At 43.0% G+C, this 23,823-nt stretch overlaps 2 protein-coding genes across 8 annotated transcripts in view; one reads left to right on the top strand and one right to left on the bottom strand.

Annotated features, from left to right (window-relative positions):
* Positions 1 to 571: 571 nt before the first annotated feature.
* On the bottom strand, positions 572 to 12,774 carry NTAQ1 (N-terminal glutamine amidase 1). 5 transcript variants are annotated; one of them, XM_059470151.1, is made up of 7 exons: positions 12,546 to 12,681; positions 12,277 to 12,376; positions 11,580 to 11,630; positions 10,049 to 10,106; positions 9,464 to 9,612; positions 8,981 to 9,105; positions 572 to 872 (listed from the first exon to the last, which is right to left on the bottom strand). In XM_059470151.1, the coding sequence occupies exons 3-7, from the start codon at positions 11,600 to 11,602 to the stop codon at positions 739 to 741; spliced, it is 489 nt and encodes a 162-aa protein (XP_059326134.1). In that variant the 5' UTR covers positions 11,603 to 11,630; positions 12,277 to 12,376; positions 12,546 to 12,681; the 3' UTR covers positions 572 to 738. The 5 variants fall into 5 exon arrangements, with proteins under 5 accessions (XP_059326134.1, XP_059326100.1, XP_059326118.1 ...); XM_059470135.1 differs by lacking the exons at positions 572 to 872; positions 10,049 to 10,106 and adding exons at positions 5,139 to 6,296; positions 7,203 to 7,247 and having other exon boundaries at positions 12,546 to 12,774; XM_059470141.1 differs by lacking the exons at positions 572 to 872; positions 10,049 to 10,106 and adding exons at positions 5,139 to 5,711; positions 7,203 to 7,247 and having other exon boundaries at positions 12,546 to 12,774.
* ATAD2 (ATPase family AAA domain containing 2) overlaps positions 12,648 to 23,823 on the top strand; it is a 30,448-nt gene continuing 19,272 nt past the window's right edge. The window contains exons 1-9 of one of the 3 annotated variants that reach the window (XM_059470104.1): positions 12,648 to 12,735; positions 17,272 to 17,411; positions 17,890 to 17,939; positions 19,279 to 19,432; positions 20,449 to 20,545; positions 20,987 to 21,035; positions 21,336 to 21,446; positions 21,916 to 21,994; positions 22,930 to 23,022. In XM_059470104.1, coding sequence (XP_059326087.1) covers positions 17,323 to 17,411; positions 17,890 to 17,939; positions 19,279 to 19,432; positions 20,449 to 20,545; positions 20,987 to 21,035; positions 21,336 to 21,446; positions 21,916 to 21,994; positions 22,930 to 23,022 — 722 coding nt within the window. In that variant the 5' untranslated portion in view covers positions 12,648 to 12,735; positions 17,272 to 17,322. Of the gene's footprint in view, positions 12,736 to 12,950; positions 13,229 to 17,271; positions 17,412 to 17,889; positions 17,940 to 19,278; positions 19,433 to 20,448; positions 20,546 to 20,986; positions 21,036 to 21,335; positions 21,447 to 21,915; positions 21,995 to 22,929; positions 23,023 to 23,823 lie in introns of those variants that run through there. The other 2 variants (XM_059470097.1, XM_059470089.1) reach the window with 2 other exon arrangements.

Here is a 23,823-nt window from a genome sequence, read left to right as displayed (position 1 = left end):
AAAAAAAAAACCTCAACAAAACTTCCTTCTTTCTGTCAGAATTACCCTGAATTATCACAAGGCCAAACAAACACCGTGTGCAAGAAGATGGGAGCAGGTGAGAATGCACAGCCAGCATGACAAGCAAAAATAGCAACTGCATCTTCCAGGAACTTTCAGCACTAGAACACTTCACTGAAATGGCAGGATTTAATTCTCCCCTGGTACAGCACACAAACCTGGATACTCACCTGGTTTTACACAGTGCATAGGAGTTCACAGCTTAACTACTAAATCAATTTTCCCTTTACACTTCTGCTAAACAAGGACTAATCAGTAAAGCTAGTGAGGAAACTGAGATGCCCTGTCTGTTTACATATAATTGACAGCAATCACAACAGGAAGAAAACCATATCCCACTTTTAAAATGTGACAACTTGTAGCAATTTAGGCTACAATATTCAGTATTTTATGCACATATTTTTCCAAAAGCGTTTTTTGCAGCTCTTTTCAGTTTAGGCACAGCAGCTGGAAAAGCAATATGCTTATGGTGGCATGTCAGCCTTTGATTTGACATTAAAAACCAAGCGCATTCTTACATAATTAAAATAAATATTTTTATTCAGTTCATGATATTTCTGTCTGGGTGTTCTATTTTTCCAAATACCTATTGCATGTACAGAAATGTAAACCATAAATACAATGTAAGAGCAGCAAAACAAAACACATCCACTCAGAACCAGAGGAACTCTGCTCACTTCACTGTCCTTCCAAGGCATAGCTGTAATCAGTCTGACTGCCAAATCGATGCACAAAGTCTGAAAGGGAGAACACTGAGCCCCATCCCACTTCAGGATTCATACTGATGAAATCATCCAAGTTCATCTTGGAATCTAAAAAAGGACCAGAAAATGGAAATATCTGAGTTCCAGATGCAGGTTCTGTAGCACAGGTATACATACATCTTTCAAGAAAACATTCCAAACCCCTCTTCAACAGCTTGTTCACTCCAGCAAGATTCTGCAAATGGTAGGGTGGTACAGAAACATCAATTTCCAGTCTCTGAAACATCACTTTTGCCCCCACTCCCCTCTCTGCCCAAGGCAAAAATCACATTACAGGATCAGAAAGCAGCCAGCAGTAGAAACTAGCATATGTGGGTAAGGTTTTTCCCTACAGCAGCAGCCTAGAAGGGTTGAGTAGTGTCAGAGAACTGGAGTGCAAACAACAACCAACACAGGGAAGGGCAATGCAGTCTTCCTGCATTCACACAAATGGGTTGACTTAAAGGCAGGGGAGGTATTCTTCACCCATTTAAGTTCTGAACCAAAGTCAATGGAGTTCCCTTTTGCACTGAGCACAGAGAATGGGCTCACAGCAGCAGTCAGAACTGCAAGTTGTCTCTCAGAAGTGACTGGCCCCTTGGCAAAGCTGCAGTTTGTTACTCTCCAGATTACAGTATTTGTGTTCCCTCCAGCCCCGAACTTTTTCCTCACCGAACATAGGCTCACTGCAGGGCCAGAATATGCAGAGGGGAGGAGATGTGTGACCTAACCCAGTCCCAGCCTAGAGGGATGCTCAGGTGAAGAGGAGCACAAACTAGGCTGGGGGAAAATACTTATTTTTTTGTGAATCCTGAATGACAGAATTAAGTCAGGGGAAAAGTTTAACTGGCATAGTTTCAAGAGAAAAGTAACCATGACTGCTCTTTGCCAGGATTTAATTTGCTCTGTTTCCTGCAGGAGGGGTGGAAATCATTCTGTCCCATTCATGCATCCCAGAGAGCTCACTGCAAAAGTGCTGGTGTGCAGTTTTGGGTTTAGGTGCCTTATACTTTCTTTTTCCAGAGCTGGCCTGGTACAAGCTTTGCTGACTCAGAACTGTGCTGATCAGAGGTTCAGTTCTGATGACAAACATCTGTGGGCTTGTTGTTTTGACTTCTTACCAATGATGAGCACAAATAATCTTTTAAAACGACCATTAAAGAAAACTGGCTGAGAATGAGTTTAAGGAACAGAGTGGTAAAGCCACTGTTACAGTTTTACTTTACAGATTTACTGTTAACAGCTCTTCCACTGTATTAAGTATTTACCAGGGATGATTCATGTGTGCATTTAAGGATTAAGAATCAAACAAGAGGAGGCTCTAATGAATAGATTATAAAATCCAAAGGATGGAATTTGCTTCAGCTGCAAAATGTTTGTGTAACTAGGCTTACCATTATGGACAGTGTAAGCAAGGAAAGGAAGATGATTCAGGAACCCCAGACCCAGGAGTGCCAGGCCCTGAAGGCCTCTGTTGCACTACATCTACTCAACAGCACAGCTTTGTGATTTGCCTAATCCCAACTCTCACCCCTTCTGAGGTCTGGCCCCTAAATCCTTTCTTGTTAACCTGTTTGAACTCTGTATACAGAAATTCCTTATGTCCAGCCAAGCATGCTCCTACTGCTGAAGTGAGTCTGCCAGAACAGGGATCATTTCTGCCTGTGTGGGAATTTAAAATAGCACAAGCTCAGCAATTTGCTGTCATAGCTCAAGAACAAATTAGTAGTGGGTAACAGCTCTTGCTTGCTGGAGCTGTTACCCACTGTTAAATCTGTTACCCACTGTTAAATCTGTTAAATCTGTTTTCCAGTTTCAAACTGCTCTTTTCCTCCCAGATGCTTTTTCAAAACTAATGTGATTCTTCATATACATTAAGATTAAATAAATAAATAAATCTCTGCTTTATGTGCATTGAGCATACTAAAATAATTCATAAAACTGTTCTGTGAATTGGAAAGCAGTCCAAAGGAGATTGTTCCAGTAGTTACAAACACAGCTGCTGTTTGCAACTTGGAAGTTGCTGCCACAATGCCTGCAGGAAATGAAATTTTCTCTAACTTCGGAAGGATTGTGGCAGATTGTTTTACCAAAGCAAACAAGTCCATTCCGGCGAAGAGCGACGGCCTAAGAAGCTGTCGGTAGATGGCACTGGAGCAGCACGGGAGGTACCCGTAGGGAAAACCTTAGTGAGACCTCTCCCGTTTGATCCGTGTAATAACAGCCCCTCTCTGCTGCTCCTTCCTATCTGAACGCCGGGCGTGCCGTGTTAGGCCTTACAGCGTTGGGAAACAGCTCGGCAAAAATGCATGAGAATACCACAAAGTCCTCTTCCCGAAGCAGGTAAGAGTGACAAACATCAGAATTTTAAAAAGATACACCTGGACGCTACAGCTGGCAAACCAAGATGGAGATGATCTCTCCACAAAAGCACAGAGCATGTATCCTACAACATTTTTACAAGACCAACAGCAGCAGAATTATTTTGTTTTAAGATTTACATTACCCTTGCAGGCCCCCTCAGGTGCTGTGACTGTTATAGCAGCTTGCATTTGTGCAACGCCTACAGCTCCATCCTCCTCTTTGACCAAACTTTGTTACACACACACCCCACAAATGAGATCTATCTGGCCCTCCTGCATAACTTTATTTTTGTTTAAATCAAGTCTGCCACTTTTACCCCAAGCAGGGATGAAATAAAAGGCCACTCACTATCTCAGGCATTGTTAGCCATGATACTTGTGGCTTCTGCCAACAATAGTTAGAAAACAATGTTTAAGCCAAGCCTCAGCTTGGCTCACAGACCCTGGACTATCTCAGTGTAACCACAGCTGCCCAAGGGCTGCTGGAAGCAGGGAAGTCTGGAACAAAACCTCCAAGATCAGTTCTGCTAATGCTGAAAACCTTGGGGGCAACTAAACGAAAGTTGGACTCGTCACAGACTTGAGGAGGTGTTTACAGCTCTCCTCAGATCTCCTCCCTCGTCTGAGCAGGGAGATAAGTCAGGACTCTTCCCACTCTCAGCTGGGAGGCTGCTGTCTCCACCCCTAAGATAAAACTGACTGTGCAAACCATCTCAATGTAAAACACAGCTCACCACTATAAATTGTATTTTATAGAAAGTGGTGTAACTTCAACAAGCCAATCTGGTTATTAACATGCTTCTTAGTTGTGTCTTTATTGTATCTATCTGACTCGATTCATTACTTCCACCAAAGCTTATGAAGTAAGGACCTAACTTTACAGACTGGAATTTTATTCTCACACAAGAGCAGCAGAAGGTTCCCATGGAGTGCATAGGAGCTGCTTGTATCCCTATCAGTGCAGTTTCACTCTCACTGGGATCCTGCTGCCACTTCAGAGAGGAGATACAGAGCAACTGCAGACATCTGCTGGGTCTGTCTGAGAGATTTCCTGTTACACATATGTTTGATACACAGTGTCTCCAGAATTTCTCAGCTGTCCTATTCATGCTCTTCTAAATAAATTTTAAAAAACCTCCAAGTAAAACCCCATTATTATTGACTACCAGGGATTTTATTAATAATAAAAAGAACAAAAAGCTTTTACAAATCCATCCAGCAAGTGTGTTACTGAACACCTTGGGAGAACTGAAATTCAGACCAGTGCTTTTCAGTGTTAGAGCTGCTGCTAACACTTGCACATAAGCCACACAACCATCTGTCTGGAGTAATTTTGGAATGCACTGTGCAAGCTGCATTTTACACAGGCTTGCAGTAAGGAGGGCTGATCTCATCCTAAGTCATAAACTAAACAGAATCAGACCTCATTAATTTGTGGAAAGAAGATTTAAAAGAAAACCAAAGGTTGGGCTCACCTGCTCTAGAATAATGACTCTGTTCACTAAATCTCATTTTTTTATTATTTTAACAAAATATCCTGTTTCTTTCAACAGGAGGTCAGTGGCAAACAGGTGGGACCAGGGGACAGCTCTGCAGCTCAGGTATGTTTATTCCAGCAGAGCAGCTCTGAGGACAGGGCAGGGTGAGAAAGCACTGTGCAGCCAGTTAGGCTGGCCAGCCCCTCCTGCAATCCATGGCAGCAGAGCAGAACAGAGGCCAGAGCAATGCCAGTAAAAGGCACAGAGGCCTAACTGGGAAACAGCTAGAGCAGAGCCAGAGCCAAGGGGCTAATGCCTAGCATGTGAGTTCTGATGAGATACTGAGGAGTCTGAGAGGGTTTGGGGTTTTTTTTATTGTTGTTTTATTGGTTGGACTGGAGTTGTTTGTCTTTTAGAAAAATGCTTTTAAAAATCACCTTGTGCCAGCTTAATTTTTTTTAGGCATAGACTGGAATTTATGACTCCATGTAAGCTTATTTTTGATGATTTATTTTGCAACCCTATGAGCAGGACAAATACAGTTTAAGATTTATTCCCTTTGAGTTACTAGTAGGAGAAAAATGCTTAATTTGTTAATGATCAAGATTGCTCAATTCAATTCCAAGAGTTTTTGGTAGCAGGGAGGATTGTAGGGCTGGCTCCTCCAGAAGCTTCCCCCATGTCCAACAGAGCCAGTGCCAGCCAGCTCCAGGATGGACCCACCTCTGGCAAAGGCTGAACCCATCAGTGACTGTTGTAGTACCTCTTCCTTTAAGAAACTTAAAGAAAGCTACTGCACAGAAGCAATTGTGGCCAGAGAAGAGTGAGAATATGTGGGTGAAACACCTCTGCAGACACCAAGGTCAGTGAAGGATAAGGGGCAGGAGGTGCTCCAGGCACCAGAGCAGGTATTCCCCTGCAGCCCATGGTGAAGATGATGCTGAGGCAGCTGTGCCCCTGCAGCACTGGGAGGAGCCTCAGGCTGGAGCAGGTGGATGCCTGAAAGGAGGCTGTGACCCTGTGGGAAGCCCATCCTGGAGCAGGTTTGGTGGCAGGGACCTGCACACCTGTGGAGAGAGGAGCCCAGGCTGGAGCAGGTTTGGTGCCAGGACTTGTGACCCCGTGGGGGATCCATGCAGGAACAGCCTGATCCTGAAGGACTGCACCCTGTGGAAAGGGAGCCACACTGGAGCAGTTCATGAAGATCTGCAGCCCATGGGATGGACTCACATTGGAGAAGTTCATGAAGGACTGCATGAGAGGAGCCCCACACTGGAGCAAGGGAAGGACTCCTGTCCCTGAGCAGCAGCAGCAGAAACAACCTGTGATGAACTGTGATCCCCATTCCACAGAGAGTGGGGGGAGGAGGTAGAGAATTGGGAATAAAGCTAAGACTGGTAAAGAGAGAGGGGTGGAGTAAAGGTGTTTTTAGGACTTGTTTTGATCCTCATTATCCTGCTCTGATTTTGATTGGTAATAAATTGAAGTAATTTCCCTAAGTTGAGTCTGTTTTGCCTATAACAGTTATTGGTGAGTGATCTCTCTCCATCCTTAACTCACGAGTTTTCATTGCATTTTCTCTCCTCTGTACAGCTGTGGGTGAGAGTGACTGAGCAACTCTGGTGGGCACCTGGCATCCAGGCAGGGTCAAACTGCCACAAACATCAAAGAACACATATAAGAAACAGAAGGAATATAAAAACCTTGCATCTTCTCAAAAGCTTAGGAATTTGGTTATTCTAAATAACAGCAAAAAAAAAAAAACCAAAAAACAAAACAAACCCCCCTCTGTGCCTCACAAATAAATTGGTATTAAACAATATGGGGTCAGTTCTGTCAGCCATCATATTACAGTCACCTCTAACATGAAATATATAAGTAATTTAATCTTATGCAAACACAAATCAACATGGAAAGCAGACTGGTCTATCAAAGTGAAACGGCAGGGAGAAAAAAGTTATCTGCAATGGGATTTGGCATGGACATGAACATTAATACCCCAGGCTCTTTTATGATAACAAAAGGTCTGCCACCCAGTTTCACATCAAGTTCAAAATAAGGCAGCTTTATGCCTGATAAAACTGTGCTGAGACATTACAGTTGGACTCCTCACAGACTCACAGCACTGTGCACATTGAAGCATGCATCATTACAAAGTATCTCAGTAAATACAAAGGAAAGACAAAGAGGAAAGCTGGAGGAACTGGTACTAAACAAACCAAAACTTGATCTGAGACAATCTAGTCCTGCTCTGACTCAGACCTTGAAGCTCCCTAGAGAATGACTTTTCACCTTCAGTGGGTGCAGGGTAACAAGTTTCTTTCAGCCAGCTGACAGGAGAGCAGAGCACATCAGCACATTGCTGCAATGCTGTGTCCACTTGGAGCTCCTCAGCACAAAAAAACCCTCCAAAATATGGACATACTGGAGCGGGCCCAGAAGGGGAAATCAAGTTGTTTGGTGCAGGACATTTATTCAAGGACAGGGTCAGAGAACTGGGACTCTTCAGTCTTAAAAAGAGAAGATGAAGGGGAGACATCACTACTGCCCACATCTACCTGATCAGAGGTAGGACAGTGGAGCCAGAGTCTTCTTGGAGGAGCCTGGCAACAGGACAAGAAATGAAAAATGCAAGTTGGAACATCTGAAATTCAGATTATATACTAGGATTTTTTATTCATTGTTTGTTTACCATGACAGTGGTCAAACATTGGAACACTGTCCAGAAAGTGGTGGAATCACCATCTCTGGAGGTGTTCAAGACCAGACTGGACAGAGCCCTGAGGAATACCTGTTTTGGGCAGATGTTGGACTGGACGACCTATGGACATTTCATTCAGCATGCCAAGGTACAGAGCAAAGAATGAAAGCACAGGAGAAAGTAAGAGCTACATATCCTTCACTATCTACCAGCCCCACTGAGAACCTGGAGGCTGCCTGAGGCCTGTGGCTGCTGCTCACCAGTGAGGGAAAGCTCAGCCAGACACCAGGCAAGGGGAGAGTTACAGGTCTGCAGCTATGGAGTCAGGTACACATCTGCAACTGAGTCATTATGTAACCTACTACCCACAAGTAATGGGTTTTTACTCTTTTGATTTGAATAGAATTTTTTGCTTTCCTGGTCTGACCTCATCTATATTCCTCACACCTTCATTAGCTCTCAGCTATCAAAACAACAAGGTTTCCACAGACAAAAAAGTTCTCAGCACCTACGAGGCTCCAGCTAACAGAGAACCATTCACTGTAGTTCAGGAATCCTACACTCCCTACAATACCTGTGCATAAAACTCTGCTGAAAATAATAACCATGACTTAGAAGTCAAGGTGCTTCATAACCTGGATTGTCTAGAAAACACCTAAAGCCTCATAACAAAGACTACATCTGTGTTCAAAGTCACATCTGTGTTCCTGCTCACTCCCACAATTCATTTCTACTCTCATGTGAAACACCAAGCTTCCTTAGAAGCCAAAGCAAAGACTGAGAATTAATTTCCCAGCAACTTAAAACCATTTGGACCTAAAGACAGAGCTATGTTTCATTGACCTTCCCTTCTCTAACATAAACACACAGCAGTACTGCATTATTAAAAATCAACAAAACCAAACATGCAGAACAGTAACATGAAAACTCTTTCAAACTCTTTCAAAGCAAAACGTCACCATGCTTTCCTTGGAAGAAAATGAGAGTACAAACAAACACACACATGGCAAATGTTACTCAGCTTGCAAAACAGATGATTAGAATAAGCTGAAGTGCTGTGTGATAAGAATGCTTTAAGCAGCTCTACAGAATAGGTGGCAAGTCAGCCTCTGGGCCAGGCAGAGAGAGGTAATCACTTACAGAGGCTTAAGGCTTAGGAAGAACTTGCCAGTGACTTAAAATATCCTGGGGTCCCCTCACCTGGTACAGAAACTTCAAACATTTCATGCAGGCAAACCCACCACACTGAGCAGAGTGAAAACTTCCTCCTGCCAACACTGCTTTGCCAGAATGGGATCTGTGTGCTAGAGTATGGTATAATCACTGTGTGAAAAATTTTGTGATCCCTAAGCAAGTTATTTGGCCTGTCTGCTTCAGTTCCTGCTGGAACAGTCTTACTTCACTCTCTGCTCAGTTTATGAATATCAGTAACTAATGTTTGATACCAGTAAATGCCAGAAGGCATGCTGGATTGTGTGTCCAAAAAAGGGAGTACCAAATGCTTCATAGCCCTATTTTTTCCCATATGAAATGATAAACTGGCTGGACAAATGTGATAGAAGTTACTTATTTCCCATGTGCATCCTGGACTACTTCATTCAGCACTGTAAGCAGGAAGGAGTTCTGGGACCTCACCTGCAGTTTCAATGCAAGGATATGGAGGAGGAGGTTTCTGCCATTTTCCATTTGCATCCTTCATGTGAGATCTGTCTGAAGCAAATGTCTTCAAGTACAAATCTGCTCGAACCATTCTGATTTTCCTAAAACAAAATGCAAAATTGTATTAAAAGATAAATGTACACAATACTGCACTAATCACTCAGAATAAGAGCACTTGCCTCTCATCAAGGAGCACTAATGTTATTAAATACACAAACCAGCAATGTTGGGCCAAGTTGTTAATATGAAGCTACAGTAGGAAAGAAAAGTTTTTGATGACTAAGGTGAAGAGCTCTAGAAAAGTAACACAATGCATTTATTTTACTGAAGTACAGTAAAGAAACCTCTGTCACTATGCATAATGAGACAGAGTAGAGATCCATTGTAAATTAAGTGAAGAGAACTTCAACTTTGATTCCATGAAATAACATCCATAGTCTCTATATTTCATGTCATCACCTGTGAAACTCTGGCCGAAGGCTGTCATCCAACCTGAAGGCCTCCACACTGTACACATGGAAAGGACAGGGAAAGGGCAACACTGTGTCCAGATCATAAATGAAGCTCTGCTCCCCGCTGCAAAGATGAAGCAGAATAACATGGTAGTCCTGGGAAGAAGGGGAGTTGCCATTAGTTCAACAGCAATTAATAAGAAACTGTTAAAGAAAATGGAAAAAAAAGATCTTCCTAAAAGTAAAAGTTCAGATCCATTTTTTAAAGCCTGCTTGCTGTCCTTGAATATTAAGCCTGTAAAATTTCTGGCAACAGGAGAGAGATTTCCTAATGTCCATCTTGCCCATCTGCTCTTCCAGAAACTTTGCTATTCTCCCCATTTCTCTGCAGCCTCCTTTAAGCCAAGACAGCAAACTAAAGTGTACACTACTCCTAAGAAAACAGAAAATCTCCCTCATGTTCCACACCAAACCACAAAAGTTGTTCGGTTATCACTTTTTATTAGACTCAGTCATAAATAAACTCACAAGATAAAATGATAGGTTAACATTAAATTTACCTAGTGATCTCTTCTAATAAGAGACTTTGTACCTGTTGCAGTAACACGGGCTGTGAATTTGAGTGTCGAGTGTTCAGCTGCCAGAAGCACCTGAAAAACCAGCACACCACTGAAAAACCAGCAAACAGCTCAGATCAGGAGGACCACAGGAGTGAGACAATTTCCTCTAGCAGCTCTTGAAGCTGGGAAAAAATATCTACATCACACTTTTTCAAGGCAACTATTTTATCAAGGGGTTATGCAGTGCAGTTTTACTCCTTACCTTGTAAGAAACACAGGAGGAGATTGGAGGACACTGCAGTTACTGACATTACATATCAGGTGTGTGCACTGCTGTTTTCCAAAATTAAATTGAAGGTAGCCCTTAACAACTTACTTAAATTTACATTGAATCCCCTCACAAAAAGGGTTGAGCACTGTCTTTTGACACTTTCAATATTAAAACCACAAAGAAATTTGAATGAAAAAGATTTGGGCAATCTACTTCACCAGAACAATATACATACACAATTGTATTCAACAATATTTAGAAAAACCTATTAGAGAGTATAAGAAAAATTAGTTTACAGGGTTTATACAGCCTATGATCCATTGAACTGTCAAAGTTAAAAGACCTTTGAATCCATGAATTTTTGGGAGAAATCCACATTCTGCCATGGCCTTTCCTGACTCTGCTATTCCCTTTTAGGTCTTCTCTGTAGCACTCAGATCTCTTTTTAAACCAAACCTTTTTTTTTGTACTGTAAAGCTACCAATACTTTGGAAGAAAGTGAATGATTCAGAAATCAGAAAACTTCACAAGTTTGCAGATGACTCTGCAGAATTTCAGAAACAGAAACTGCCACAAGAAATAGTTTTTTTCTGTGCCAGATAACTGAAAGGACCTTATAATGATACCAAGGAATTCTGCACCAGCAATTACTGAACTACATTAACTGATCAAATGGCATTTCAAAGCCACTGTTTATGGGTCAGTTTAACCTGAATACACACATAACTTACACTTTTTTATCCTCTGGCAGGCCTACATAAATATATTCATCCATCTACTTACAAATACAGTCATCTACCCATAACACTACAGAGCTGGCAGCCTCAATACCCAGATAATAATTTTCACAAATCTATTATGCATTCTTACTATAATTAAGACTCGTCACCTATTGGTCTTACTGACTGTCCTGCTATTAATTTATGAGGGATGGTGCAAAGGAGCATTGGATTTATGCTAATTATAAATGTGTTGTAAAGGAATTATACATATTAATGCAAAACTATGCAATGTGTGGAGTTGGAAGGGACTTTAAAAGGTCCAACCTGTTGCTCAATGAGATTCTCCTAAAGCCAACTGCCCAGGACTGTGTCTGCATAGCTTCTAAACATCTCCAAGGATGGAGATTCCACAACCCCTCTGTGCAACCTGCTCCAGTGCTCCACCACCCTCAGTAGAATATGCTCCTTTATGTTCAGATGGAAGAGATTTTTAGATGCCCATGTGTGATCCTGCAGCTATCAACTATAGAGGCACACACTCAAAATTATTGAGAGTAATGAATGCCTTACCCAGACAACAGGCTCATCTCCATGTCCAGATTTTTGCTTCCAGAGTGGAATCTGAAAGTTATAAATGAACCTGAAGTGAATAAAATCTTTCAGATTAATACAGATTAATTTAAGGTAAATTGGTTCATTTTTTGCTAACCTATCTGTTTCCTCAGCTTACATCTGTACTGCAGTAAGAAAGTTTTTCTAGTTTCTCTCTCAGGAGGATGAAATTGGAGATACTATCTGGGCCACATTAAAAAGAAGTGTGATGGAATCACCATCCCTGGAAACATCCAAACGACTTGAGGATGTGGTTTAGTGGTGAACATGGTGGTGTCAGGTTAACAGTTGGACTTGATGGTCTTAGAGGTCTTCTCCAACCTTACGGTTATTATGGTTATTATGATGGTTCTATGATTTTATAAAGATAACTATTCTCCTAAATTGACACATTACAGACAGAATTACTCCAACAGCTCACATGCTTCATTCCACCGTTCTGAATGCAGTGCATAATTAAAACATCTCACGTGGTGCGGCTGGCACACCTCTGAGCCAAAGCGAGCTGCAGGACGGGTTTGGACTGAATCTCACCTACAGGCTGGGCTAAAGGCTCACTCCCCGGCATGGGCTGGGACCATTCTCACCCACACCAGGCTGCGGTCTGCAGGCCGAGCCTTTCCACAGCTGTCTCTGACCAATCCCATTGACTCACCATCCTCCTATCATTGGATATGAAAACAGCGTAAAATTCTTCTAAAGGGTACCGATCCTGACTCCTGATGTAGTCACAAAGCTTCCAAACATTTTCTTCGCTGCAAAACACAAATAAACAGTTATTTAATTTGTTTTCCTCCAACTTCATTTTTTGAGCCGAGAAACGAGCCCAGGAGTGTGACCAGCCATTCCCGCGGTGGCCGCGGCTGTCCCGGCGCCTCACGGTAGTGTGAGGAGCACCGGCCCTCCCGTCCCCGTCTCCCTTACCAGTAGCAGCTGGTGTAGGTGCAGGCGGGGCGGGGCGGCACCGCCGCTTCATAACCGGCCTCGGGCCGCGCCATGACCGGTCTGAGCGGGGCTGAGGGCGGCGCAGGAAGCGCTGGGCCCGGCGGGAGCAGCCGCTACGCCATCCCCGAGGAAACCGCGGCCATCCCGGCCGGGCGCGGGCTCTCCGCGGGTACGGCCGGGGCAGCGGCGGGAGGCGCAGGGTCCCCTCAGGCGGGCGGGACAGGACGGGGCGGAGCCGCGAGCCAGCCCCGCCCCCCGCCGCCGGCGCAGCGCTCCGAGTTTTGGGCGCCAAACGGCTGCGGCGCGCGGGGCCGCAGTGCGCCGCGTGCCCTTCCGCAGCGCGCGCGGCCGGGAGTAGCGGCCGCAGGGGCGAGCGGAGCGCGAGGGAGGGAGCGCGGCGGAGGGATCCGGGCGGCGCGCGCGGGCGGCGGGCGCCAGGCCGCGTCCCCCTCGCCATGGTGGTCCTGCGGAGCAGCGCTGCCCGCCCGCCCCGCATGGCTGCCCGCGACAGCCGCTGCCGGCGGCCCCCCTTCGACCTCCTGGACTCCAGCTCCGAGTTCATCTCCCTGGAGGCCCCCGCTCTCCGAAGCCACCGCGTATGGACGCGCTCCGGGTCCGCCAGGGCCGCGGTGTCCAGGGGCGCCAGGAGAGCCGAGGAGGCCGTGAGTGGCGGGTGGGGGCGGGGTGAGCACGGCCTGGCGGGCAGCGCTGGGCTGCGGGCCCGGAGAGGCGGCGGGGGGAGCCGGGGCTGGCCGGGAGCTGCTGGGAGGAGCGCAGAAAGCGCTGCCGAGTGTGCTCCGTGGAGGAAAATGAGGGGAGAACCGAGGGTTTGGGGCAGTAGCTGCGGTTGGGGGTGTGTGAAGAAGCAGCCGGCCCGCCCTCCGTTCCCGGCCGCCCCCGGTAAAGGGGGCTCGGCACAAGCCCTGCTCCGGGGCTGTGGCACAGTGCGGAGAGCCGGCCTTAGGGAATACAAACCTGCATAGCCTCACGGTTTGCTGTGTTGTATGTCATTCCCCATCCTCGTTTATTTTGGTTCAGTTCCTTATCTGAAAAAGTTACCTTGAGAAGATCTTCGAAAGCTCTTTGCTTTAGCTGCAGTAATGCTTATGGGGTGCTCTCTGTTTCGATGACAGAAATGCATCAAAACCGGCGCGACACCAAATACATGGGAGCTCTGAGGGCGCTCTGGTTGGCCCGAAGGGCCTGCTAAATACTCCTTAGTCAAGTGTGTCCAGATAGTACTTTGCATGCTCTAAAAAAGAAAATGTGTAGAAATCGGGGTTCATTTGTACTTAATTAAAGTACATAACCTAAAGCAGTGAAAATGTAACTTGAGCTTTCTATAATCTTGATCTGCCCTAATAGAAGAGAGACAACTTGCACGATGGTAAAGGATAGCTGTCAAGTGGCCTGTGCTCTCTACATCTCAGCATTGCAGCTGTAATAAGTGAATCATTTCACTTTCCATTGTTTTTAACATGGCTTTCAAAAAACTAAAACTTTCCTCTGCTATTTCCAAGTCAGGCTCTACTCTGCAGGCTGTCCTCCGTTTCTGTGACAAATAAAGGCAGATCAGATCCCACTCAGAAGTGGTCTGCTCTTCAGGGGAGCCCTGCCCTGGAGTAATGCTTCTCAAAGACTCTGTTTCCTTCCACAGAAGTCTTTTGGGAGTCTCAGCTGTATGAATTAATTTTATATGTTTATATTTTGTGCCATTATATTCAAGACTACTGAACTGAAAAGGGAAAAGTCCTTGCAGTGGTGGGGTTTTTTACCCCCATTACAAAGAGTCATGGAATCTTGTTAAAGATCACTGCTTTGTTTTTGCAGTCTCCACTAGAAATGGTTGTTGGGGGCTCGTTCAGCCTTTGCTCAGGAGGGAAGGCTGTGAAGCATTAGGCAAATAATCCTCCTGGCATGTGTTCTCCGTGTGGAAAACAGGAATGAGGAAGCTAAATGTAAAGTCATTCCTGAAACCAAAGCAGAATCATTGTTATGAAACTGGTTGCAAGGTTGTTCTTTGGTTTGGGTTTGTTTGTTTTTTGGGTTTTTTTCCCCTTTTTGTAGACCTTTCCTGTGCTTTGAGCATGAAGTCATCACCTCATTTGTAGGATGCTGGGCTCTGCTGGGGGTTTTATGTGTAGAGATAATGTAGAAGTGCTCCATCTGACAGAGATCATGAGAACTGATGCTAGCTTCATGTTCAAGTCCTGATGCCTCTTTCCTGTCTTGTTGATGTGCAAGGACGTGGTGGCAGCTCTTGCTTTTTTTTTCTGATATCAGCATATGGTTTATCTTAAGTTATACAGCTCATTTCATCCATAGACAGTAAGAACCATACAACAGGAGATCTAAGGTAAACAGATATCTGCTGGGTTTATTCCAGGTTTCCAGTCCCAGTAAGTTTCATGAGTGAGTGTCCCAGTGAGATATAAAGTGGCTGCTATCCCTTTGGAAGCTGTGTATCTCCAGGTCTATAACCCTAGTTACAGGGTTATAATTCCCAAAGCTGAACAAGTTTGTTCTTGTGGCCTGTATTTGAGGGCAGTGTGCTCCAGAGTTCCCTTTTTGTCTGGGCATTCTGACCTGTATCAGAAACAATGGGGCCAGCAGGACCAGGGCAGCGATTGCTGTGCTCAGCAATGGTGAGGCCACACCTTGAATCCTGTGTGTGGTTCTGGCCTCTTGTGACAAGAAAGACATTGAGGTGTTAGGATGTGTCCTGAGAAAGACAGCAGAGCTGGGAAAGGTCTAGGAAGTAAGCAATGTGAGGAGCAGATGAGAGAGCTGGGGGTGTTTAACCTGGAGAACAGGAGACTCAGGGAAGACCTTATCACCTTCAACAACTACCTGAAAGGAGGTTGTAGGTGGTCATCCTCTTGTCTCAGGTAACCTGTGACAGGCCAAGAGGACAGCCTCTGACTGCACCAGGGAAGGTTCCGGTTGGACATCAGGAAGAAATTTTTCACAAAAAGGGTGGTAAAGTCTTGGAGCAGGCTGTGCAGGGAAGTGTGGAGTCACCACCCTGGAAGTGTTCAAGAAATAACTGGATGTGGCACTTAGTGCTGTGGTTTTCTTCACAAAGTGATGATCATTCCAAGGTTGGACTTGATCTTGGAGGTCTTTTCCAGCCTTGGTGGTTCTATGGAAGTGAATTGGCAAGCTCCTCTGCCAGCTCCCTCTGTACCTCGGGTGGGATCCCATGGGGCCTGTGTTAGTGTGGGTGTCCAGGTGGTGTAGCAGGTCACTGGCTGTTTCCTCCTGGGTTATGGGGGCTTCATTCTGCTCTCTGTCCCTGTCTGGGTACCATGAGGACTGTTGCTCTCACTGTTAAACACTGAGGCAGGATACTTCTGCCTTTTCCTCATCCATTGTCATATATTTGCCTGTGCATCAAGTGAAGGATTGAGATTCTTTTTTAGTCTTCCTTTTCTTGCTGATATATTTGTAAAAATATTTTGCGTCATCTTTTATGGCAGTAGTCACATTAAATTCTGTTTGGGCTGCAGCCCTTGTAATTTTCTCCCTGCATGACCTCTTGACATCCTTGTGGTCCTTCTTCCTTCATCTCCATCAATCAGTGGAGTTACCTCTTGTAACATCAGTGTGAGAAGCAGAGTAATCCAGTCTGGTTTCTGCCCTTCTTAGTTTGAGATTTAGTTTGGCATACTCACAGCGAGACCTTGGGTTGTGAATGGAACAAGTGCTTCCCGTGGTCATTGCAGCTTTCCTCACACTGTAAAGGTCAGTAGCATTCTCCTTGCAGAAACACCAATGTGAACAACGTGAACATCCATGAAGAACTGTATGCTGAGTTCCCTTTGGTTTTCCCTGGATAAATGCTACCCTCTGGAAGGGAAGTCTTTTTATATCCCTCTGAATGTCATTATAAATGGAACAGAGGCAGGAGGAAAACTCTTCCAAAAAGATTTTAATCCCAATACTAGGAAATTTTCTGTTGCATTAAAGATCTAGAAATCTAGCAGAAAAGGAACCCCCTTAGCTTCCAGCTGCTCCTCAGAGATCAGAAGAGCTGGGTGCAGCTGGGTCTGAGTTCTGTTTATAGCCCATTGGACATTGTCTGCCTGGCTGAGTTCTGTAGGAACTTAAAGGATTCAGATTCACAAACAGTGCAGGTAATTGAAGTGACAGGAAAGCAAATTCTGAATTGCTGGTGGCAAATGCAGCAGCTACAGAGTGTTAATATGTGCTGTTACTGAAGGAATAGTGACAGAGATCTATTAGCAGTAGATCTAAGTAAATATTCCCAGGTCTGTTGCAAGATAGTTGGGAGGCACAGACCTCACCTAAAGGTGTCCCTTCAGGGACTAGGAGTGACACAGTCCATCAGCTGATCCAAAGCAAGCAGAGGGGCTTTCCTCTTTATTGTTTTGCTTGTTTGTTTGGTGGTTGTTGTTTTTTGCCCCAAACCCCCAAAGTAGTGTAATTTTTGGCTCTTCCCAAAGGAGTGGAACAATTGCTCATTATAGGTGAGATTTTGATTATTTGGGTCACTGAACCAATTCTGAAAGGAAAGATTTCAGGTTTTTTCTTTGAAGTCCGGTGTGGTTTTTTCATCAGAGCTGCTTCTTGGTGCAGAAGTGGTTCAAGGCTTCCCTGCCATTGGTTGCAAGGAGCGTAACAGAATAAACTTGATCAAGTGAAGCAATAGATGGTTCAGATAAATACATTCTTCTTTTCCTAGAAATTTTCCTCTGGCAACATTGAATGTTTCAATGGACACTGTTTAAGATCGATGAGAAAAAACATGCAGCGCTGCTCAGAGTCAAGCTTTGACAAAAGCATGGAAATCCTAAGTGAAAATGTCAATCGACACTTCTCAAGGTATTGTATTTCTGGTGTTCAGTCTCTGTTGAAGTCATAGAATGAAAAGCAAAAGTGAAAGCATGCTCAGTGAGTCACATCATGATAAAGGCACAGCTAAAAACCCACAAGGGAATGTGGCTGTGTTAATGTGCCAGTGTCTTAGAACTAGAAACACTCTTCTTAGTGAAAGAAAAGGCATGTATCTCCTCTGAGGTCCTTTGAGATCTCTCCTTCACTTTGGTTACTGAGGTATTACCTGCCCTGTTGAGACATCAAGATGAGCATGCTGGGAAATAATCTGTCCTTAGAGAGCTGTGTGCATATGGTACACAGCAGACTCGGGATCCAGATCTTCCCTGGAGTCTACAGGCTTTTCTTTGCATGACATGGAGCACCAGATTGAAGTTCCCCAGTGCTGAGAGGGAAATGTGCAATGCAATGTGATTCAATACTTCTAATACAATTCTGTTCTCCTTCCTTCTCTTTCTTAATGTAGACAGTTGCCAAAGTCAAAATCAGGCCCAAAAAAGGAAGACTATAAAGAAGGTAAGTAGTGATAATCCCTTAGGATTCCTTTTTAGCCAGATTTCTGAGAAGGATTGCATTTGTCACTTTATCCATTTAACTTGGCCCCAAAAACTTCTGAACTCATCAGCCAAAATCACCTGAAATTGTGAGACTAGATAGAACAAAGAAAGGAATTTCCAGTGAGTTTTATGAAAAGAGGTAGGTGCATATAGGAGGGAAGAATGCAGTGTGAATTCCTGAATTTTTAGGCCTTAAAGAGTCTGTTCCTTAGCTCATGTTTCTTTGTGTCAGTGATTTTCTGGGATCTGCAGAGCTGGTTAACTGTACATCAGTTAACTGTAAATCAGTCTTTCAGGTAGGAGGGGATGTTGCAGTACTGTACACAAGTCAGTTATAAAGTAATTCAGTGATGAGATGCTCACTGACATGGGGAAGGTGTCCCTGAAGTTGAGCATTTCACCTTTGAACCACCTTGCCATGTTGAGTTCACAAGCAGGTTTGGTGCTGTGAGGCCACTTTGTGGCAGCTGGGAAAATCCTTTAGCTCCAGGCAGCATTGTGCCAGCTATAGGCTGACCATGGGAAGGGACCCAAAATGCACTTTGTGTGTAGTAACCCAAGTTCCTCTTGGGCAATGTAAATTATTATTTACTGAGCTCAAAGTTAGTTTTATAGTTGGTGATGATGAGCTCAAACCAACCTGTGTTTAAAATGACATGGTGATACATCTGTTACTCTCTCACTGTCCTTTTAACAGTTACAATGAAATCATAGCAGAGGATGCTGTCTGGTAAATACTGGGCAGATCTCTTTCAAAGCAAGCAAAGTTCTTGCTTTAGTTTGTGTGGTTTTGAGTTCTTTATATTTGGGAGTTTATCTTGAGGCATTTCTTGTGTTCTTGGGTTTTTGTCATGGTGCAGAAAATGAAAATGATGCATGCTTAGTGTACCAAAACCAGGCATCTTTAGAACAGACCTCTCACACAGGCAATTTTTAGAAAGAAACTATTAGATACAATTTTACATGAATAGAGGGAAAACACCTTGGAGGTAGGCATTTGTTGTTTTCACTTTCCCAGAGAGAGCTAACTGGGATAAATTTGCCTCCTACGTGGAACAAAAGCTGGGTGTTTGTTTTCATCAGCTTGGCTTTCCAGTCTACTAAAAAGCTGCTCTACAAATCAGACTTTTAAATATGTAATTTTAAGTTGAATGCTGTGATCACAAAAATAACTTTCAATTCAGTATTTACATTTTTAAAATAAAAGGTGGGAGGTTATACATTTTCCTAGAGCAAGAGTGAACTAAAGGGACTGACATTTTCCACCACAGAAAGTTTTGTGTATTATTGCATTTCAGTGTCCAGAACACTGAAGACCAGAGCTGATGCCAAGGCTGCAGAGCCAGTCCATGAGGAGAGCGGGGATCTGGAGGTTCGCCGCAGCTGCCGGCTCCGGCAAAGCCGTTACGCCACTACCAATGAATCTGTTCTGTTTGACAAGCTTATAACAAAGTAAGGGCTTTCTCATCATCTTGCAAAGCTACCTTGAGCCTTATTAGTAACCCTTTGTACTATGGCAAAATATTGGCTAGGGACTCTCTCCTTGTGACAGCAGGAAAAGGTATTGTTTTTCCTGGCAGCAAGAGCTATTTGCATTCACTGGTCAGGCTGAGACTTCCTATGAGCTGCTATATATGTGCTGTATCTGAGTGATCAGATGTTAGGAAGAAATTATTTACTGTGGGGGTGCTGAGGCACTTTAATAGGTTGCCTGGAGTAGCTGTGAATGCCCCCTCCCTGGAAGTGTTCAAGGTCAGGTTGGGGCTTTGAGCCACCTGGTCTGATATGTATGGGCTGGGCAGGTTGTATGTTGTGAACCAAAACAATCAGTTTACATTGTGACTTTTAGTAGATTTAACTTAAGATACTAAGGAAAGCTGGATACTGGCAAAGTGAGGCAATCCAAGTGTTTCTGCCTGTCAGTGGCTTAATTCCCTTTGTGAAGCCCAAACTCAAATTTGTTTTCTGAAAGGTTTGCAAAGTGTAACAGCGGTAAGATGTTGTGTCTAGCATAAGTAGTCATTGAAAATCAATGTGAAATTTAAATAGCAGTGTAGAGAAGCAATCTGTTGTCTGAAGAAGGCTGTGAACCAAGTGACTCAATGCTATCATGCAGAGCAACCTAAGTGCTATGAAAAACTGCCATAATTTCTTTGTTACTTTACTGTGATATTCAGAATTCTTTTTTCCAACTACTAAAATAGTTGGAGTTTTTTACTGTGTTCATCAAGAGGGGGAAAATAAACCTGAAAACAATGTATGTTTGCATATACTCATACATTTGTTCTTAATTCTCTCTATAAAAAGTAAACATTTGACCTAATTTTTAAGTAGCATTGAAAAATTTGGCTTTCAGTGCCTTGCATTGTGCACACTGTATTAAAATATGATGGTTATGTGTGCTGTTCTGAATGGGCTTTTTCTGTACTTGCCTATTTTTGCTTTCATATGTCAACTTTGTATTTTAGTACTGCAGAAGCAGTCTTGCAAAAAATGGATGACATGGAGAAGATGCGTAGACGGCGAAGGATGGGAGACCTGGAGGAGTTCCACGACACAGAAGAAGTAGATATTAATTTATTTTGCTGGTTTTGTATAAGTAGGATATTTAACACAGGGAGATGATTTCCCTTCCCCAAGAGGAACTCGTGGTTAAATGATAGACAGCAATCACATTTCTTCTCTTTTAGTTTTGCTTTATTAAATTTAGTCCACTGTCCTTTTGAATGGCGGTGACTTTGTTTTCTAAACGTTGTTATAGCCTGCTTTCATAGATTTTTTTGTTTGGATCTGCATTCCTATTGTAGAGTGGAAACCCTTATTATTAATCTTCTTAATAATGGGTTCCAGAATGATGTTCCTGTTCTCTCTTGCTGTACAATAATTAAATCTTCTGTGTATATGGAATGCCTTGATAATGATACTGTATAGGCACCAAATATGCCCACAGGTTTTCTGCTTATTTGTGAATTGTCTTACATGACTTTTTTTTTTGTTTTTTTTAAGGAAAGCCTTGATATGGAAAGGACTGATGAAGAAATAGCTGATAATCAAGGTAGCATTGTTGGATAAGTCTGTTTTAAGTTTTCTTGACTATGCTCTAGCCAAAAGCTTTGTCTTAATTGAGATGGGATGAACTACTGGGTATTTTTTGTCTCTTGAAAAGAATTTGTGCTGCTACTGACATTACAAGCCACAGTCACAGACTCTAGGGCTGTACTATAGTGAGAAAACAGGTTTTCAGAGGAAAAGAGAAGTTGTTTGTCCAAAGCTCTTACAGCAGGGAAGGTTGTGGATATGGTGCATTTTGAATTGAATACAATCTGAAGCAGTGCAATGTCGTGTTGGTGTGCAGGGGGCTCCTCAGAGGAAAGCGAAGCCAAAGAAGACGATGGTGAGGACAATCGGAAGCGTTACTCCTTTCGGCAGAGGAAAACTGTCGAGCGCTATCAGGCTCCATTGCAGAGTAGGTTACAGGCACAGCTTCTCTTAAACACTGATTTCTTGCATGCAAGTGAGAGTGTTATGGGGTTTTTTTAAGAATGAAAGTACGTACACACACCCAACTTCCATTCAGATATCTTACCTGCAGTTTTGTTAAATGCATATATCCTCTGCACATTCTATTTCTTTGCTTTTTGGCATCCTTATAGTTATTTTTCAATAAAAATACTACCTGTTTATCCTTGAAAGAGCAGTAAGTAAACAGACTTGATGAACTTACTCTTGTGGTTTTCAGTTCTTAAAACTCGGGTGTGTGTGTTTTTGCTTTTATTGTGCACTGATAATAAAAAACAACCTCTTCCTCCCTACCCTTGAAACTTCCCTAGAACTTAGAGATGGGTGATATACATCCCATTTCCCTGCCTCTTTTAGTATCCTGCTTTCTCTTAAACTTATTTGTAACCTTGTTCCAATTTTTTTACTTTGAACAGAACCAAGACAACGTAAGATGTATTTTTCAGACAGGTCTTCACCTGTCAGACAGAGAGATTCATGCAAGGGAACTAACAGGTATGAGTTTGGTTAGTGATAATTCTTTCTCAGTAGTGCTGTCAGTCCCATGACTGAATACTGCTTTCAAGGGTTTTTGGACTCTTGGTAATTAGATGTTAACAGTATGGTTATTGCTGTGGTAGTCTGAGGGAATACAGAAAGCAAATATTAGAGGAAAGCCCATCTGCTTCATTGACCATTAGATTTTATTAGAAAATGCAGTTTTTGTGGTGGTGATGAGAGTTATGGCTGAGATTGTATAACTCAATTAATTTGTTTTGGAATTGAAGCCAAAATCTCCCTCTGAAAATCTCAGACTGTTTTATCTTGAAGGATGCAAATTATTTTCTTAAAACTAAAACCAATTTAGAGAGAGGATGGACGTTTTAATGATTTTTTTTTTTAATCACTTAGGTACTGATTCTGGTTTCTCTTTGGAATCAGTTCCTGTATGAAACTATTCTTAAAGCAAGAAAAATAAGTGAAATTCTAAATTACAAATTTCAATAGTAATGACAAATAGGTTTAGCATCCTGCAAGTGTTGAATGCCATTCCTTGCTAGATAGGAATGCTTTATTTAGCATCCTTGAAATTAGGCAGTTATGGAAGGAGGGAGTTCTGAAACCAGATTTTGAAATTAAGAGGTTGGTGTTTCACAGAGTAGATACATAATGCTAAGTGACACTTGATTTGTGGGTGAGAGCATGTGAACAAAAAGAGTAAGTTGGTTAAGAAATTTCTTTGCACACTGGTTCAACATTTTACCTTCCTATTAAAAATGAAATTTTGCTGTCACTAGGGAAATCACATAATGTAGTTTGAAATCAGATTCATATGGAGTACAATAATCTGGAAATTTACTAGATATCAAGGTAAACTGAGACAGTGTTCACTTCAATTTTGAAATTACTGTTTATTTTAATTTTTTAATTGTTTGTTTGAATGTTTGCAGACAGAGACACACAGTCCCCAGCAGTGATTCCTCTTCCTCATCTGATGATGAAGAGGATTTCGAGAGGCAGAGGAAGAACAGAAATTTAAGAAGGTTAATGCAATTGGAGATCTGGGGAGGAAGGAGACTACTTGGGGGGACTTTACATCTTCCTAACTGTGTAGTGTTACCATCTTCATCTTGTTCAGTTTCTAAATTCTGGCAATCCTATCTGTTGATACAACTGTAACTGGACTCTACAACTGGATTTTTAGAATGGATTTTAATGAGCAATTTGATTTCTAGATGGGATGGGGGGGGTAGCAACACTGATGAAATTTCTTAGTGTAAAATTCTGCTGCTCCTGTGCTTTACAGCAGCTGATTCAGAGAGAAAGCCACTATAACAGGGGATGTTATAAATAGAGGAAATGACGGGGATTTGGTTTCTTAACAAATGCTCTAGAAAAACTATTTTAGTAACAGTCTAACAGATATGTTTTCAGCCTGATGTCTCAGATTTCTTTCAGAGTAGTCTGTTGGCACACAGGTTCCAGGGCCTTGGGAAGGACTGGCAGTGATAGGCAGCCTTTATAATGTTAAAACCAACTGAAATAAGTATTGGCTTGGGCGGTAACTTCTTGAATATAGGAGTTAAAATTATTTGAGAAGTGTCAGTGTGACTGGGGGCTGGAGGGGCAGTTTTCTTCCTCACATTAATCACTGTCAGCCCAAGGTCTGCAAACAAGGAATACCTTGCTTTAAGCTTGTATTCCTACAGAGGATCTGTTGACTGGCATGTATATTTATAAGTGCTGAGAGCTGTTAAAATAATTAACTCAGTTTAATATCTGGAGTGACCATTTTCCTTTCTTTACTCACAGACATTAAACATAAAACAACTGTAACTAATATT

Source organism: Ammospiza nelsoni, chromosome 1 (genome assembly GCF_027579445.1).
Source record: "Ammospiza nelsoni isolate bAmmNel1 chromosome 1, bAmmNel1.pri, whole genome shotgun sequence".
NCBI lineage: Eukaryota > Metazoa > Chordata > Aves > Passeriformes > Passerellidae > Ammospiza > Ammospiza nelsoni.
This window is presented reverse-complemented; position numbering and strand designations above follow the sequence as displayed.